At 43.2% G+C, this 17,472-nt stretch overlaps 1 protein-coding gene across 2 annotated transcripts in view; it reads left to right on the top strand.

Annotated features, from left to right (window-relative positions):
• The window catches only part of PRKCB (protein kinase C beta), a 1,135,405-nt gene that overhangs the window by 823,128 nt on the left and 294,805 nt on the right, over positions 1-17,472 (top strand). For both annotated transcript variants that reach the window (XM_078664821.1, XM_078664820.1), the window contains exon 12: positions 15,273-15,335. In XM_078664821.1, coding sequence (XP_078520947.1) covers positions 15,273-15,335 — 63 coding nt within the window. The remainder of the gene's footprint in view (positions 1-15,272; positions 15,336-17,472) is intronic.

The following is a 17,472-nucleotide window of genomic DNA, read 5'->3' as shown; positions in this document are numbered from 1 at the left end:
AAAGCTTTAAGAATGGCTTAAGTGGCAGGTATTAGTTGTTTTTAAGGTATATTGAATTAACAACCACCTGTTTTTTTGCTCATCTTCAAATTGTAAAAACAGCACCACCATGTGGCAGCTGTCATAAGTGCAAGTTCCAGCAATTAAGTGCCCGTGCTGAGCACTGGAAACCACTGGCTACAATTAAGTACTGCCTTTATCCATCTTTTACCACTGTCCTAATTTTAGGCAAATATATGCAGTGACGACTAATCTCGATCAATCCCCACTCTGCATCTCCTTTAAGTCTCAAACATTGTTTGGTCAACAAAGGATTCCCACAGGGTTCCTCCCTGAGCCCGACATTATTTAGTATCTATGTAGTTCACCTGGCGCAAATTGCAAGATTGTACAGATTTGACATCGTATCATATGCTGACGACACCCAACTACTCATTTCCTTTTGTCAAGATCCGGAAAAAGTTTCATCTTGGTTTATGAGCTGCATGAGAGAAATTGGTGAGTAGATGACTAAAAACTGCCTCCAATTGAATGGTGAGAAAACGGAGAGGCTGAGGAGCTCTGGTTGGCAGACTGGTGGCCCTCTGAATTTGGTCTAGCCCCATTCCCAAAATAGGTGGCATCAAACTTTATTCATGAAAGACCAGGTCAGCGCAACCTGTGGCACCTGCTTTGCCAAAATGTGCCTCCTAAGAAAAGTTTTCCCCAGCTTCCTTCCACTTCAAGAAAGACCCTAGTACAGGCATTAATCATGAGTCGCCTGGACTAAGGGAATGCACTGCTAGTGGCAGTTAATGACCCACTACTGTCCAAACTTCAAGTAGTGCAGAACATGGCGGCTCAGCTGATCTGCTACCTCCCCTCATGCTCCTCTTCAGCACCCTGTTTGAAAGCCTTGCACTTGCTCCCCATTAAAAAGCAGGCAATTGTCAAGCTATGTTGCTTGACCCATAAGGACTTCATATATTAAAGCAATCACAAGGTGATGATGGATGGAGCGCTGAAACTTTTCAGAAACTCCCGCCAGTCACAGATCTGGGTTGAATCCATCATCATTCTTTAGTTCACTTCACCACCCCAGTTCAGACCCAGCTATATGCAAATCAGTCTTGACCATGTGCCTCATGGGAACAGTCTAGCCCGAACTGCAAAGCCAGGTCTTCACTGGACCGGAAACAAGCATCCTGAGACTGGTTTCAGGGTAATACCCCTGATCAGCCAGGCTAGCTTGAATCCAGTGACAAAGTGAGCAAGGGACCCACATCTGGGCGTACTTTACCAAGTTAGGGTGAACAAAGCAAACACAAGGAGATGATGGGCAGAGTGCTGAAACTTTTCAGACACTCACCCGCAGTCACAGATCTGGGTTGAATCCATCATCATTCTTTAGCTCACTTCGCTACACCAATTCAGACCCAGCTATATGCAAATCAGTCTTGACCCTGTGCCTCATGGGAACAGTCCAGCCCGAACTACAAAGCCAGGTCTTCACTGGACCGGAAACAAGCATCCTGGGACTGGTTTCAGGATAACACCCCTCATCAGCCAGGCTAGCTTGAATCCAGTGGCAAAGTGAGCAAGGGACCCACATCTGGGCGTACCTTACCAAGTTAGGGTGAACAAAGCAAACACAAGGAGATGATGGGCGGAGTGCTGAAACTTTTCAGACACTCACCCGCAGTCACAGATCTGGGTTGAATCCATCGTCGTTCTTTAGGTCTCTTCACCACCCCAGTTCAGACCTAGCTATAATCAAATCAGTCTTGACCCTTTGCCTCATGTGAACAGTCCAGCCCGAACCTCAAAGCCAGGTCTTCCCTGACCGGAAACAAGCATCCTGGGCCCAGTTTTAGGGTAACAGGTAATAATATATTACTTACATACCTGTACTCCAGACTCTGCCACTACCACCCTATCAGACTACTTATGTCCGCTTTATTACGGATCCCTCGCATACATACTTCCAGAATCAGAGGCACATCCTTCTCCTACATTGCCCCACTTCATTAGACCAAACTCCCTCTGCATATTCTCACTTGTCCAGACCTTCCCAAGTACAAAAAACTTCTAAAGACGTGGATGTTCTAATTGCCATGTACCATTGCTGAGCAGAAAGGGCCGAGATACTCCTTCGGGATTGAGTCACTGTGCTATAACAAGTGCCAATAACATAACATATATCAGATCCTGCTTGCCTATGAATTTAACCCCTTCCATGTTCCCGTCGGCCGACGGGAGCACTACCTTGCTGCTGCTGCCGTCGGCCAATGGCCGACGGAGCCCCGCCGACTCAATAGAACGCCCGCACCGTGGTGGAAAAACCGCCGCGGTTAAGGTGTTAAATTACAATGCGTTTGATACTGTTTCTCCTGTTTTTAGTAGTCACTTTGCCCTTGACTACAGAGTTGTGGTCATAGCCGGGGGGAATCCATTGCATGTTCTTCTCCAGTCAGAAGATTGATGGTCGGGAAGGAAGATCCCTTGTACTATCTGTAGATTCAGCCAATTAGGCACCCCCATTCTCACATTAAATAGAGGCCTGTGGGATAAGCTGACAGATTTTATTGATTTCTAAGTAGAAGGTACACATGAAGAGACCATGTTGTTAGAACTGATAAAGTTTGTCTTAAATTACACTGTCTGCTTGGTGGTTGAGACTTTGGATGTTATCGGCTGGAATGTGCAACGTGCAGGTACCGGTATAAGGCACTCAAGGCTTAAAGTGCCTGGTGTCATCTGTGAGTTTCCTCGAACAATCTTACATATCCTTAAAGAGAGGTTGGTGCAGTGCTGGAGAGAATTATATCTGAGCTCGGTGTTCTACCAAAATATTGAGATTTTAAAATTAGCCTGCCAAAGTATTGTGGTCAAATACTGAGATCTGCAATATTGTGATGGTAATAAAAAATATATATTTATATTACATTATATATTGTACAAAACTGTACATGGTAGAAGTTTATTCTAAGCTTGAGATGCACAAGTTATAGTTACTTCAGGGCTCGAGTTTTAGTTACTTCAGTTATCTATAACTGGTGATTTTCTGTTTTTTTGTTGTTTAAAAAGTTATATTTCAACTGACATTGTGCAAGTTATAATTACTTCAGGGCTTGAGTCATAGTTACTTCTGGACTCGAGGTATAGTTACTTAAGTTATCTTTAACTGGTGAATTTCAGTATTTCATTTAGTTTGAAATGTTATGTTGCAATTGACATTGTCACCTAAGTATAACGTCTCTTTTAGATTTGGTTTTTTTTTCAGTGAATTTCTAAGGTTTCCTTTATTGAATACCCAACTATAACTGTAAACTTTGATTTTTCCCAGTGACTTTCTATATATTGTTTTATGTAAGTCACTGTCAATATATACAAGGCTGGCCTATTGTTTTATTTTCAAGGTTTACTGTAATGTCTATCAATAATAATTAGATAAAGTATTTGTAGTAAAAAACAACATTAAACAGGTGTTTAGAGTCTTTTTTTAACACGCCTCAAGCCACATAATCCAGCCATAAGATGTGTCCCACAACTTATTTTGAAGGGCTGTAGGGGGAGCCCCAGGTCCCCCACAGCCCTACTTGCTCCCTGCAAGCAGACCCACTCCCTGGGGCCATGCAGGAGCTCTTTTTTGTTTGTTTTACATGTATTATAAATTAGGTGCCCTGATCACACCGGGGCACCTATCAACTTCTTTAATATTGGGGGGATCACTGACATAATATAGAATGACAAAATATAGACTTACCAAAATATAGTCACCAAAATATAGAATGCCAAAATATCGAATTCCTATCTACAAACAGGTAAGTACAAAAATATCGAATCTAAAATATAGTCTGTAAAAAATATAGTCAGTCAAAATATCGAATTTTTCTAAATGTCTTAAAAGTAATTTAAAATTAATGAAATAATAAATATAATGAACTAAAACATACTTAAAAATACTCAAATAACCTTAAAATTAAGATATAATTAATTTAAGTTATTAATAAAAAATGTACAATATTTTACCGTAGGATAGCAGGAGGGTAACATTTAATATTACCACTCCAGTGAGTGCAACAGTAGGGAAAGCGTTGGATAGCGTAGGGGTAAAAAATACTATTCCCACTCCAGTGAGTGCAACAGTAGGGAAAGCGTTGGATAGCGTAGGGGTAAAAAATACTATTCCCACTCCAGAGAGTGCAACAGTAGGGAAAGCTTTGGATAGCGTAGGGGTAAAAATTACTATTCCCACTCCAGAGAGTGCAACAGTAGGGAAAGCGTTGGATAGCGTAGGGGTAAAAAATACTATTCCCACTCCAGTGAGTGCAACAGTAGGGAAAGCGTTGGATAGCGTAAGGGTAAAAATTACTATTCCCACTCCAGAGAGTGCAACAGTAGGGAAAGCGTTGGATAGCGGGAGTGTGAAAATTACTATTCCTACTCCAGATAGTGCAACAGTAGGGAAAGCTTTGGATAGCGTAGGGGTAAAAATTACTATTCCCACTCCAGAGAGTGCAACAGTAGGGAAAGCGTTGGATAGCCTAGGGGTAAAAAGTACTATTCCCACTCCAGAGAGTGCAACAGTAGGGAAAGCGTTGGATAGCGGGAGGGTGAAAATTACTATTCCCACTCCAGTGTGTTTAACAGTAGGGAAAGTAATTATTAAAAATAAATTAAATATCAATACCAATAAAACATTAATTGAAATTAATAACCAATTTCATATTATGTAATAATTAATTAGAAATACAACTACATATTAGTTATTAAAAATTAATAACCTATTCATAATTATTTAACAACTAATTAATTTTCAATAACAAAAACTAATTAATAATAAAAATTAATACCAATTAAAAATTAACAGTAAATTAATTATCAATACACAAAAAGTATTTTTAATATGTAATTAATTACAATTACATTACTTCCCACCCTATTCCCCTATAAACCCACATCCCACTACAGAAAATACATTAATACAATTATCATAATTATCAAATATTTAATTAATACAAAATAATTACCAATTAATAAAAAGTAATTGCCAATTAATAGAAATTAATTACCAATTAAAAATTAATTAACAATAAATTTAAAATCAATACCAATAAATGAAAAACATTATTTACTTAATTACAATTAAATTACTTCCCACCCTATTGCCCTATAAACCCGCTACAGAAAATAAATTTAGAAAATTAACATAATTAACAATTAATCAATTAATACAAATTAATTGGCAATTAATAAAAATTCATTACCAATTAAAAAATAACAATAAATTCAAAATGAATACCAATAAATAATTAAAAATATTTAATTAATTACAATTAAATTACTTCCCTCCCTATTCCCCTATAAACCCACAACCCGCTACAGAACTAGAAAGCAAAATGTAATTAAAAGTTAATAATAATTGCAAAAAATTAATATTTAATTTAATATAATTAAATTACTTCCCACCCTATTCCCCTATAAACCCACAACCCGCTACAGAATTAAATTACGCAAAAATTAAATAACATAAAATTCATTACGTAAAATACATTAAATATACATTACAAAAATTAATATACACTTTTCACACATATACTAACATACAAAACACTTTAAAAAAATTGATATGATTAAAAAATCGATATATTTAATGCCTATATTGTATACTTCGATATTTTGACTTCTATATTTTGAAAATCGATATTACTTACCTTAAATTCGATATTTTTAACCACTATATTGTGTCCATTCGATATTTTGTCCATTCGATATTTTTACTTCGATATTATGTCCATTCTATATTTTGGAATCGATATTATGACTGTTTACCCATTGGGGGCCATCAGGGGAGGCCATGGCCCCCACGGCCCTGCCACACCCCTGCCAGCACCTCTGCCAACACCTATTTTGGGTGCTGCGGGAGCCAGCTTTGCTCCTGTCTGACTGGGAGCAGCTTTTCTCCCTGCTCCCGCTGGGCGGGAGCAATGCTAATGATCTCACAGTTAAGGAGAAAGTTTTCTGCTCCCACCCAGCAGAAGCCTTTGTGCCTGCTCTACCTGGTGAGAGCTCTGCAGTCATCCCAGCATGTGATCTCACAGGCAGGGAACAGAGTCCTGAAGAAGGGGTCGCTGTGACAAAAAATGAGCCGGAACTGGTGGATGGGGTCCCTGTGGTCATACCATGGCTCAGGAAGTGGGGCCTAAGCCCCCCTGCAAAGTTACAGCAATCCCTGCGGAATGGGGTACCTGGGGCATACCACAGCTAGGGGAGTGGGGCCCCTCCCCATAAAAAGCAAATGGGTCCCAGTAGATGGGGTCCTGATGACAATACAGTGGCGCTGGGAGGGTGGCTGCGCTCACTCCTGCCCATTTAAATGAAAGTAGCACTCGGGGATAGGGTTACCCAGGGCCTTAAAATGGCTCAGGGAGAGGAACTGCACACTCCCTCCCCAAAGAAGATGTTTGTGCAGACCCCTCAGACCTTCCCTCACCCTCAATCAAAAGAGCACGCACAGGCCTTCATTTTTTAAAATTCATTGCAGATCTGTGGTACCATAATATATGTTTATGGCCCCAGACCAGGTCCTTCTGCGTCCCCCTCACCAGGCCAAGGGGACAGGGTATCCCTATCCTGCTCTTCTATATATTTATACGGGGGACAGAGCTCCCGAGTCTCAAAATGGCTTCTGCCACATCTTTGTCGATGAGGTGGCAGCCAATCAGATCTTATTTTTAGCTCTATCGAGTCTGCAGATCCTCCCGGATGGGAAATGTATTTATACATTTTGAATGATAATGTCTCAAAAACAAATGAACGGATTTACCCAAATCACAAAAAGGACATATTTGGAATCAAGACCTAGCTTTCTGCCAAATTTGGTGTCATTCTGTTGAGCCGTTTCGGTTGTAGCTGTGTCTAGTTTTCCTATGGAATATTGCATTGGGAAAACACGTTTTTGGGACCACTGACCCTTTTTCTCAGCTCTGCTTGACAGATCACCCCATAACTTTCCAGGCACAAGCTGAGGTAGATGAGACTGCTTTTCGGAATGTTCTGTGAAGATTTGGCAAATGGTGCCAATGTTTTTAGCGAACCTAAAAATCAATTTTCTGTGGAAACGTGGTCCTAACTATAACTAGCCAGTGGCACTGGTTTATATATCTTATTCCACAAAGAGCGGCAATTTGAGATGTATGGGCTTTAAAGTAGCGACAGTGTCTCTCCTGCAAGGAGAAAGCTTGATTGGCTGTTGGTCGGATACAGAATGGTCTACAAATGTAAGTGCATTACCTTTTCGGCCCACATGGATTCCACTATCACTTTCAATGATCCCTGCCAAACCTTATGAAGTTTTGGCAAACATCATTTGTCCCCAACCTTAAAACTTTCTTGTATAATGGGGGAAGATTCTGGAAATTGAGACTCCCACCACTTTTACAGTTTTCAGTTGCTTATTTACGGGACATTAGATCTAAGAGGCAAAATCTGTTTAGTCCTTTCTCAACACCCTCTTATGGTGTAAAGCACTCTATAGAGAGTATGTCTTTTTCTAGGTTTATATAGCGCAGACTCGACCCAAAAGTATTGGAGTGCTTTACATGAGCAGCGGTTAGCAGTAAAATACTTTATTTTGGCCATAGGCCATTAAAGGACCACAGTCTAACACGTTAAAACACAGTGCATTAACTTCGCAAAAACAGTGCAGTGGTCTAACATAAACATTTTCATAGAGTATTCCACTATTGGCCTGGGTACACAAAGGAGAATACACAAGCACAGACCATAGACCAAAACCTAAAGTGGTCCGCCATGTCTAGAGGTACGATTCAGAAAAGGGGGTGGTGATGAACAGAGTGTCTGAATTAAGCAGACCACTCTTACCCAGTCCAAAGATCAGGGCTTGATCCATCACCGTTATTTAGCTCACTGCCCCATCCCAGCTCAGAACCTGGCTATATGCAAATTAGTCTGTCCCTGGCCCAGTGCATCATGGGAACAGGGCAGACCAAACTACCAAACCAATTCTTCACCAGAAAGGAGACAAGCTTCCGGGGACCGGTTTCTGGCATTTCAGCCGTCGTCGGCCCGGCTTGCTTGAATCCTGATGGAGCAGTGAGCAAGGGACTCATGTCTGAGTATACCCTGCCACACCTATAGTGGCCAAAAACGATTCAGAAAAGGGGGTGGTGATGAACAGAGTGTCTGAATTAAGCAGACCACTCTTACCCAGTCCAAAGATCAGGGCTTGATCCATCACCGTTATTTAGCTCACTGCCCCATCCCAGCTCAGAACCTGGATATATGCAAATTAGTCTGTCCCTGGCCCAGTGCATCATGGGAACAGGGCAGACCAAACTACCAAGCCAATTCTTCACCAGAAAGGAGACAAGCTTCCAGGGACCGGTTTCTGGCATTTCAGCCGTCGTCGGCCCGGATTGCTTGAATCCTGATGGAGCAGTGAGCTCAGATGTGAGTTCCTTGCTCATTGCACCATCAGGATTCAAGCAAGCCGGGCCGACGACGGCTGAAATGCCAGAAACCGGTCCCGGAAGCTTGTTTCCTTCCCAGTATAAGAATTGGCTTGGTAGTTTGGTTTGCCCTGTTCCCATCATGCACTGGGACAGGAACAGACTAATTTGCATGTAGCCAGATTCTGAGCTGGGATGGTGCAGTGAGCTAAAAAACGGTGATGGATCAAGCCCTGATCTTTGGACTGGGTAAGAGTGGTCTGCTTAATTCAGACACTCTGTTCATCCCCACCCCCTTTTCTGAATCATTTTGTCCACCATAAGCGTGGAAGGGTATACTCAGATGTGAGTCCCTTGCTCATTGCACCATCAGGATTCAAGCAAGCCGGGCCGACGACGGCTGAAATGCCAGAAACCGGTCCCCGGAAGCTTGTTTCCTTCCCAGTATAAGAATTGGCTTGGTAGTTTGGTTTGCCCTGTTCCCATCATGCACTGGGACAGGAACAGACTAATTTGCATGTAGCCAGGTTCTGAGCTGGGATGGTGCAGTGAGCTAAAAAACGGTGATGGATCAAACCCTGATCTTTGGACTGGGTAAGAGTGGTCTGCTTAATTCAGACACTCTGTTCATCACCACCCCCTTCTCTGAATCATTTTTTCCACCATAAGCGTGGAAGGGTATACTCAGATGTGAGTCCCTTGCTCATTGCACCATCAGGATTCAACTAAGCCGGGCCGACGACGGCTGAAATACCAGAAACCGGTCCCCGGAAGCTTGTTTCCTTCCCAGTATAAGAATTGGCTTGGTAGTTTGGTTTGCCCTGTTCCCATCATGCACTGGGACAGGAACAGACTAATTTGCATGTAGCCAGGTTCTGAGCTGGGATGGTGCAGTGAGCTAAAAAACGGTGATGGATCAAGCCCTGATCTTTGGACTGGGTAAGAGTGGTCTGCTTAATTCAGACACTCTGTTCATCACCACCCCCTTTTCTGAATCATTTTGTCCACCATAAGCGTGGAAGGGTATACTCAGATGTGAGTCCCTTGCTCATTGCACCATCAGGATTCAAGCAAGCCGGGCCAACGACGGCTGAAATGCCAGAAACCGGTCCCCGGAAGCTTGTTTCCTTCCCAGTATAAGAATTGGCTTGGTAGTTTGGTTTGCCCTGTTCCCATCATGCACTGGGACAGGAACAGACTAATTTGCATGTAGCCAGGTTCTGAGCTGGGATGGTGCAGTGAGCTCAAAAACGGTGATGGATCAAGCCCTGATCTTTGGACTGGGTAAGAGTGGTCTGCTTAATTCAGACACTCTGTTCATCACCACCCCCTTTTCTGAATCATGTCTAGAGGTACAGTTCATGCATATCCCAATATAGTCTTAAGTGTATTTGGATGAAATCACAGACCATGTAAGCAATTAAACATTAAAAGGGAGGTACACCAATAAAATGTAATTAATGCACTCGATTGCAAACAAGATAAAACTCCTAAATCATGAATAATGTCTAAAATTTGACTGCGTAGCTACCACAGTGCTGAGATGTGACAACAGTGGCTCGTATATCACGATTCAACTGAGAAGCAGTTACATTACACAAGGACACATTCATATTTTTTTTGGTACGGGGAGATTAAGTATTTATGTATTTATTTATTTCGAAGTTGTGTATAGCGCTAGCTGGACCCGAGGGTATCAGAGCGCTTCACAGCATGTTCAAATTAGGAGCATTATCGGCATAGACAGAATCCGCAACTTACATACTTACGAGCATTATAGACATATATACAATACAGATCTTGTGATCGAACAAGAGGGTCGTGGCTGAGGTGATATGCTCAGAATCACAGGATGTTGAGAGGACACCGAGAACCCGGTTCCCCAGTTCCAAAATGGGCAGCTCTATCACTCTGCTTCACTTGTGTGTGAAAATTGTTGGTTTGTGTTTATTTGTAGAGTAACAGTATCAACATCAGTCATATCTTCTCTAACCGCAGCCAAGACTTGAGGCCAAGCGCTGAATATGAGGCAGATTAGTCTCTTTAAACCTAGGAATGCCCCTAACTCTAGCCTGCATTTAATTACAGGTAAAGGCAGGTGACTCTGAAGTAAATCCTCTGCAGAAGATGAAAAAGTTACTTCCTTGTGGTCTAGTGCATTGGGCTGGCTTTTTAATCCTTTGTTGTCCGCCAGAAAGTTGTTAATGTTGTCCTTACACCGCCAGAAAGTTGTTAATGTTGTCCTTACACCGCCAGAAAGTTGTTAATGTTGTCCACAAGGTAAAGGATTGTAGAGAAGTGTGGCTCAATGGTTAGAGCGGCAGACCCTGATGCAGAGGTCTGGCCCGGGACCAGGGTTCAATTCCCGCTTCGGCGGGTCTTGGGCTCAATTTCCTCGGACCTGACAATTCTCGCTTCGGTGCCTATTCTAATCATGAGTCCCACTCTGCAACTCTGGGCAATAGCTTGCTTAATCTCCACAACAGCCCCAACAGCGCTGGGATGCCTGGCTTCACCTTGGGGGTGCCCAGGAGTGGACACCTCACAGGGGAAAAGCCAGGAAGGGTTCCCAGCGGTATGAGTGCAGCGCCGGGACGCCCCGTTGCTGAGGCAGCCGTGCGCTTTACAAGTACAACACATTTACATTTACAAACCCCCTCACCTAACAAAAATCCAGGGCAGGAAGTAAACAAAGCAGAGTTGCTGCAAAGTGTTTCCTCTCTCTGTAAGCCAGAATAGTATTCTCAAAGCAGTTTTATACGTGCTGAAGAGCTATTGCATCCTTTTCATCTAATTCTATTTGATTTTTTGAGTTCATTAATCCGAGGGGGAAAAAATCCCATGGTCTTAATAATATCACTTTCTCAAACATCTAAAACATTGTTTGGTTAAATTCTGAGCTAAATTTCAGTTTTCCTTTTTCTTATTACAGACCTAACCACATCCCCCTCTTTTTCCTCTAAGCCAAAACCTAACCTTAAACCAAGCTCAGGGTAGGCTAACGGGAGCTGGACTGACCCCGAGGGACACTGACCACCTGGAAAAACCCAAGGACCTCAAAACCAGGCTCATTACTGAGCGCTCGAATAGGCCTGACATCACAACCTGAGCAGGTGGCCATGGACCAGTGTCTTGATATATTGTGTTTCATCACTTCTCACTCCCATATGTCTCATGGGCATTTGATGAACTTTCTAAATGTTAATATTATATGACAATTGTAACCTTTGAACTAGTGCTAACCCATCTACAATCTCTAAAGCTAATTGAACACTCAATCTACATAGTACGAAAACCCTATACTTAACTCTTTCCCTAACTTCAAATCTATAAATAATCCTAAACCTTGCAGTCTCCCTAAACCTTACTCCATGATTACCCCAGATGTTTACGTACTTGTGCACAGCATCTGAACACCCCCTCTATCCCCGACATATATTCTTACCTGTATGTTTTCCACAGGCTTTTATTTTACTCAATGTTTTTGAGATAATGAATGTTGGAACCCGAGATTTTGCCTCATGAGCTATTTAAGTTGTGAAAATGACAAGGTCCTATCATGTCGTCATCTCTCCTATGAATCACTGAATAAGTACTTTCGTTTATTTTTATTAGAAGTCTCAGGAGTCTGTGTTAATACATTCTTTCCTGATTTACTCACAGGAAGACTATGGCCCCATGTCCCAGCATGCATTGCTGCAAGAGAGAGAGATTCCAGTGTGCAGTTCTCTCCCCTGTGACCCCGCAGTCTCTTTATTATCAACACTTTCAACCCGGAAGCAGTCCTGTCACAGTAGTTTGAGAAACTTCGATTGTGTTTCTCCTCTTAACTTAATTTGCACAATTGTCCCCTTTAATCCTCTTTATTGTATTTCTGAAAATTGCCTACATCTTATTATATTAGTGACCACAACCTTCACTTCTTTTAAACCATATCCATACAACTTAACAAAACCTACTCACCTGCAATCAATCTATTCTTCCCACCAACCACTTTCCAGAACTCACAATACACCTCACTAATCATCGCTCTAAGCTCCTTTAACCCCTTAGCTGCGGCGGCTATTCCGCCACAGCGTTAAGGGGGAGGCGGGGCCGCGCGGCGCTCCCGTACTCATGATGGAACCGCTCCGTCACGGCCCTCGGGTGAGCTGTGCTTCTGACGGAACAGTTCCGTCACGGCCCCGCCCGCTCTTCAGAATGCTCAGCACAGGCGCGGAATTCGCGCCATGCAGGCGTGGCGAGCGGGCCGTGATGGAACCGTTCCGTCACCAGCACAGCCCACCCGAGGCTCGTGAAGGAACGGTTCCGTCACGAGCACGCAACGGGTTAAATCTAATCTACCGTAATGAAACTGAAGCACATGCATGGATTGATTTCCTTGGGACCCCGAATCTAATCCCAATTAACAACAAAAAGCAATAATTACTGGATTAACCACTAATTATGAGATCCAGAGTAGCTTGCTACTCCACTTAAAGTGCTCCAGCACATCTTCAGGGGTAGTGAGCCCTATATATTTACAAAACAATGCAACAGGGCGGCTCTTTGATGTGTCAATCAAAACGGCTGCCTCCCAAGGAGCTGGAACCATGTACCCCACCCTTCAATGCTCCCCGGTGTTTAATTATTGCTCTCAGCTTGAAGTTGTGTCATCCAATGCTCGTGCGGTGCCAGCGAAATGAGGACACGTCCGTGCTGACGTTCATGCATTATGCACAAGCTCGCTTCTTCAGCGGAGCAGACAGGGCTGTGCGGATATCACATGCAAAACTGGAGCTGAAAGGGGATCAGAAGACGCGGGGCGCACTCCACTCAAAAATCAATCACAACAAAAAAAGGCCCTAATGGCATTCACACCAGTACTTCTCGTAGAAGAACACTCAAAATACAAGCCCTATAACATACGTCATACTTAGAGCTCAGTACTGCTACGGTACAACTCAGAGGCAGTCCTGGTGTCATGGTGTGATTTTTAAATAGCAGAGTATGGTGCCCCTATGTGTATAGAAAAAATATACAGAAGATTATAGGAAGTGCCTCACGTATACGACCACCATGGCCTGTTGGCTGATACGCGCACCAACGGGCTCGCTGTATCATCATCGGCACTTTCCTATAGTGGCCGGAGGAGCAAGTATAATGAATGTCCCTATCGGTGATCAGCATGTATAACTAATACTCAGCGTCTCAAGGGTACATCACCCTCCGGCAGGTCCTCAAAAAAGGAATAAGAGATAGCTTCCGCTCATAATAGAGACGGGAGCAACAGGTTGCCTACGAAGCCGGTGGATCGTGACGACAACCTGACGGTGTGGCTGTCTTCATGGTCCTCCGGCACCGTAAGCGACCTATTGCTTTCATCACAGAAGCTTCTCCTATGGCCCACTGGTAGGCCTTCACCTGGTGGTCAAATGGTACGGTGCACAGTTGGGTGACATTTGGGCCCCATGCCCAGATAAATTTGCCTGTAAGTTTTGTTTGGCAATGAAACATGTCGGCCATTCGCAACAAATTGGTCTAAACATGTTCTGTTTGTAATCATGATCCTGGGCATATGGTAAAGTATATTTGACATGTCCATTTTGGGCTTATTTTAAAGTTTATAAAGTGCGGAAGCTACTACCTCTTCTTTCCATTTTTGAGGGCCTACTGGACGGTAATATACCCTGGGCATCCAGAGTATGGTAGTTGGTCACATGTACTCCTTAATTAGATCTGCACTAGCTTGGGAGACAACTTTTACTACGCGGGAGTTTCACCGCGGTAGGATTACAACGCGGGTTTTATAACGCAAGTCATTTCAACGTCTTGCACTGGAGGGCGCTGCAAGCTAAGGAATAGTACAATTTACTATCCACCACCTTCCCTACTGTACGTAGACTGGTGTCGGAATAGTAAATCGTACTGTCCCTAAGTACAGCGCCCTCCAGCACAAGTCGTTGAAATGACTTGCATTGTAAAACCTGCGTTGTAAGATACCGCGATCAACATGATCGCGTTGTATCATCATACATTCCACTAGCTTCATAGGCATAATTGTAGGACTTGTTATGCTATCTCTAAGGCAGAAGCAGCTAGAAGTCCAGGCTTCGAGGCTGGAGTCAATGGAAACCTTTGCAAGTGCAGCTCAGGAAGCAGTGAACCTGGCAGGTTGGAACTCAAGAGGAGCAAAAAGGAAAAGGCTGAATGGAAGGCCTTCTCAGTCTATGACACGAAGACTTTTCATTTTCTAAGCAAGGCTAATTGTTGGTGAATAACAGTCCTACTGTTCAGCGCCTGGACTCTTCTCTGAAGCAGTTGATCATGCTTTAGAAATGTTATTACATTCATACATTAATTATGCACCCAGATTATGAAGTAATATCCAACCATTCTTTCTGCACTCTTTACCTCAGGAAGAAGCTGTGAATGCATTTTTTCAAGGAGCATCTCGTCTCCTGTTCTTGAGGAACCTCCCAGCACCTGGCGCCTTTTACTCTGTGGGGTGCGCCCCGTCCCGCCCCAAACCATATGCACAAGTCTTACTTTCTGGCCTCATATAAGGTGTGCTGCACCCCATTTCGTGCACCAGGGTTTACACTACAGAAATCCCAGACCATGGGCAAAGGCATTCATTTATCTTTGCTCTTTTTTTCATTGTGCCTAAGCAAAGAGCTTTGCCTATGAATTCCTGTTGCTAATTTTTGAACCGTAGCGCTGCAGTCACGGCGGTTACTTCCACACTATGCTGGGATTCTCTGAACATCAGACGACTGACTTACTTTTTGTGCATTTTATTTCTTTCTCTCCCTTCATTTTGTCTAATTTCTCTTGCAGGTTCTATGCAGCAGAGATTGCCATTGGCCTCTTCTTCCTGCACACCAAAGGCATAGTTTATCGGTGAGTTGGTTCCCTCATCTTGAGTCCTCGCCCATCCCCCCTTTAATGTATCTGCTCTCTTCTCCTTCCACTCACCCCTATTTGCCCTCCTTGCAACTTTCCTCTCTCTCTTCTGCTCTCTCTGTCCCAAGTCACTCCCTCTGCTGGTATTACGATACCCCTCCCTCCCCGTCTTCTTCGCTCTCCTCTGTTTGTGCTCTTCACCCCTTTGGGCTTCTCTTCCTTTCTTGATCTCCGCTTCTCTCTCCTACACTTAACCAGGCGAGATCTATCTCCAACCACCAATATTAGTTGCTGCTAGATGTTAATTGTGTTATTGTGATGGAGAAGTGTTTGTGTTCTCTGTCTTGAGGGCAAAAAGTTACACATTTGCAGCAGGTTGAGAGAATGATCCATTCTCTTAAAATGCTAGTTTTTCTTTATATTATCCAAAGAAACATCCAGATTGTAAACGAATGGCTTTATGAATTCATAGTTTACTAGATATGTTAGAGACACGCTTGCATACACTCTCTTGACGAGTGCTAATTCTATGTGGCTCTACCAGGGCCGAAAGTGTGTGCCTAGAAGGGATTAGTAAAGAAATCACTGTGTTTGCTCCCTCACTTCCTATCCTCCCTATATCTCCTGGGCTTTGATTTATTTGTTGCCTCTTGCCTTCATTCCCTTCCAAACTCTACCCTTCCCCATTCTCTCCCCGCATTGTTCTCCCATTTTCTCAGGCACCTTCCTCTGTGTGCATTCTTTATGTTCCCTCTGAGCCCCCCTGCTTCCCCTTCTTTGTTCTTTGTTTTCCCCTCTCAGATCCTTTCTCTTCCTCATCTGCACCGTGCCTTTCCGCTACTCTATCTTCCTTGCCTTTCCTCTCTAGGCCCAAAGGAAGATGCTTCATTCTAGATAAGAAAAAGACACACAAATGATGGATGGAACGCAGAACAAATCAAAACATTCACCCCCAGTCAAGAGATCTGGATTAAATCCATCATTCTTTTGCTTTAGCCTGGCTGATGAGGGGTGATGCCCCGAAACTGGTCCCGGGAGGCTTGTTTCCTGTCCAGGGAGGACCTGGCTTGGCAGTTCGGTCTGGACTGTTCCCATGTGGCACAGGGTCAAGACTGATTTGCATATTGCTGGGTCTAAACTGGGGTGGCATGGTGAGCAAAAGAACAATGGATTTATCCCAGCTCTATTGACTGGGGGTGAATGTTTGATTTGCTCTGCATTCCGTCCATCATCTGTGTGTCATTCCAGATACGGGCAAAGAAAATGGGCTGCTTACTGAAGGGTGGTCCTTTCAAGATATATGCAAGGAAGACGCCTCCTTAACAAAATGAGTCTCCTTCCTAATGAAGGGGTTTCCTTCTAGATATGGATCAGAGAGAATCCTCCTTAAAAAAATGTTCGTCTTCTAGAGAGTGATGCCTGCGTATAAAAGGTTACTCGACTCTAGAGATCAGTAAGAGACTCCTTTTTGTGGTCCTCTTTACGTATGTAGAACAGACATTTGAAGGTATATCTTTAAAGGATTCTTTTCTATTCTAGATATGGTAAAGGACTATGCCTTCTTCAAGAAGGGGGTGCCACTTTAAATATGGATGAGGGAGACACCTTCTTAGTGAAAGCAGCTCTACTCTAGAAATAAGTCAAAGAGAAGGGTCCTTGAAAAAGATGCCCCAATCGCGATACGGCAAAGGAAAACTTCTCCTAAAAGAAGGTTCTTATGCTGTTAATATTGGTAAGGTTGATTACTTTGTAAAAAGGTGGCCTTCCCAACTTCCCAAAAAATGCTTTACAGAAACCTCATTAAAAGAAAGGTGCCCACTCTAGATATGAGGTAAGCGAGAAGCCTTCTTAACGAAGGGTGATCGACTCTAGAACTATATAAGAGTAAAGCCGCCTTATACCCGAAGGGACACTACTCAAGATATGGGTAGGAACACAGCCTTGTTAAAGGAAGATGTAGACTCTAAATATGAGTAAGCGAGAGGTTTCTTAACGAAGGGTTATCCACTCTAGAATTATATAAGAGTAAAGCCGCCTTATACCCGAAGGGACACTGCTCAAGATATAGGAGGAACAAAGCCTTGTTAAAGGAAGATGTAGACAAAAGAGAGATACTTTGCAAATAAAGGCGATC

This window comes from Lissotriton helveticus, chromosome 10 (assembly GCF_964261635.1).
Source record: "Lissotriton helveticus chromosome 10, aLisHel1.1, whole genome shotgun sequence".
Taxonomy (NCBI): Eukaryota; Metazoa; Chordata; class Amphibia; order Caudata; family Salamandridae; genus Lissotriton; species Lissotriton helveticus.
This window is presented reverse-complemented; position numbering and strand designations above follow the sequence as displayed.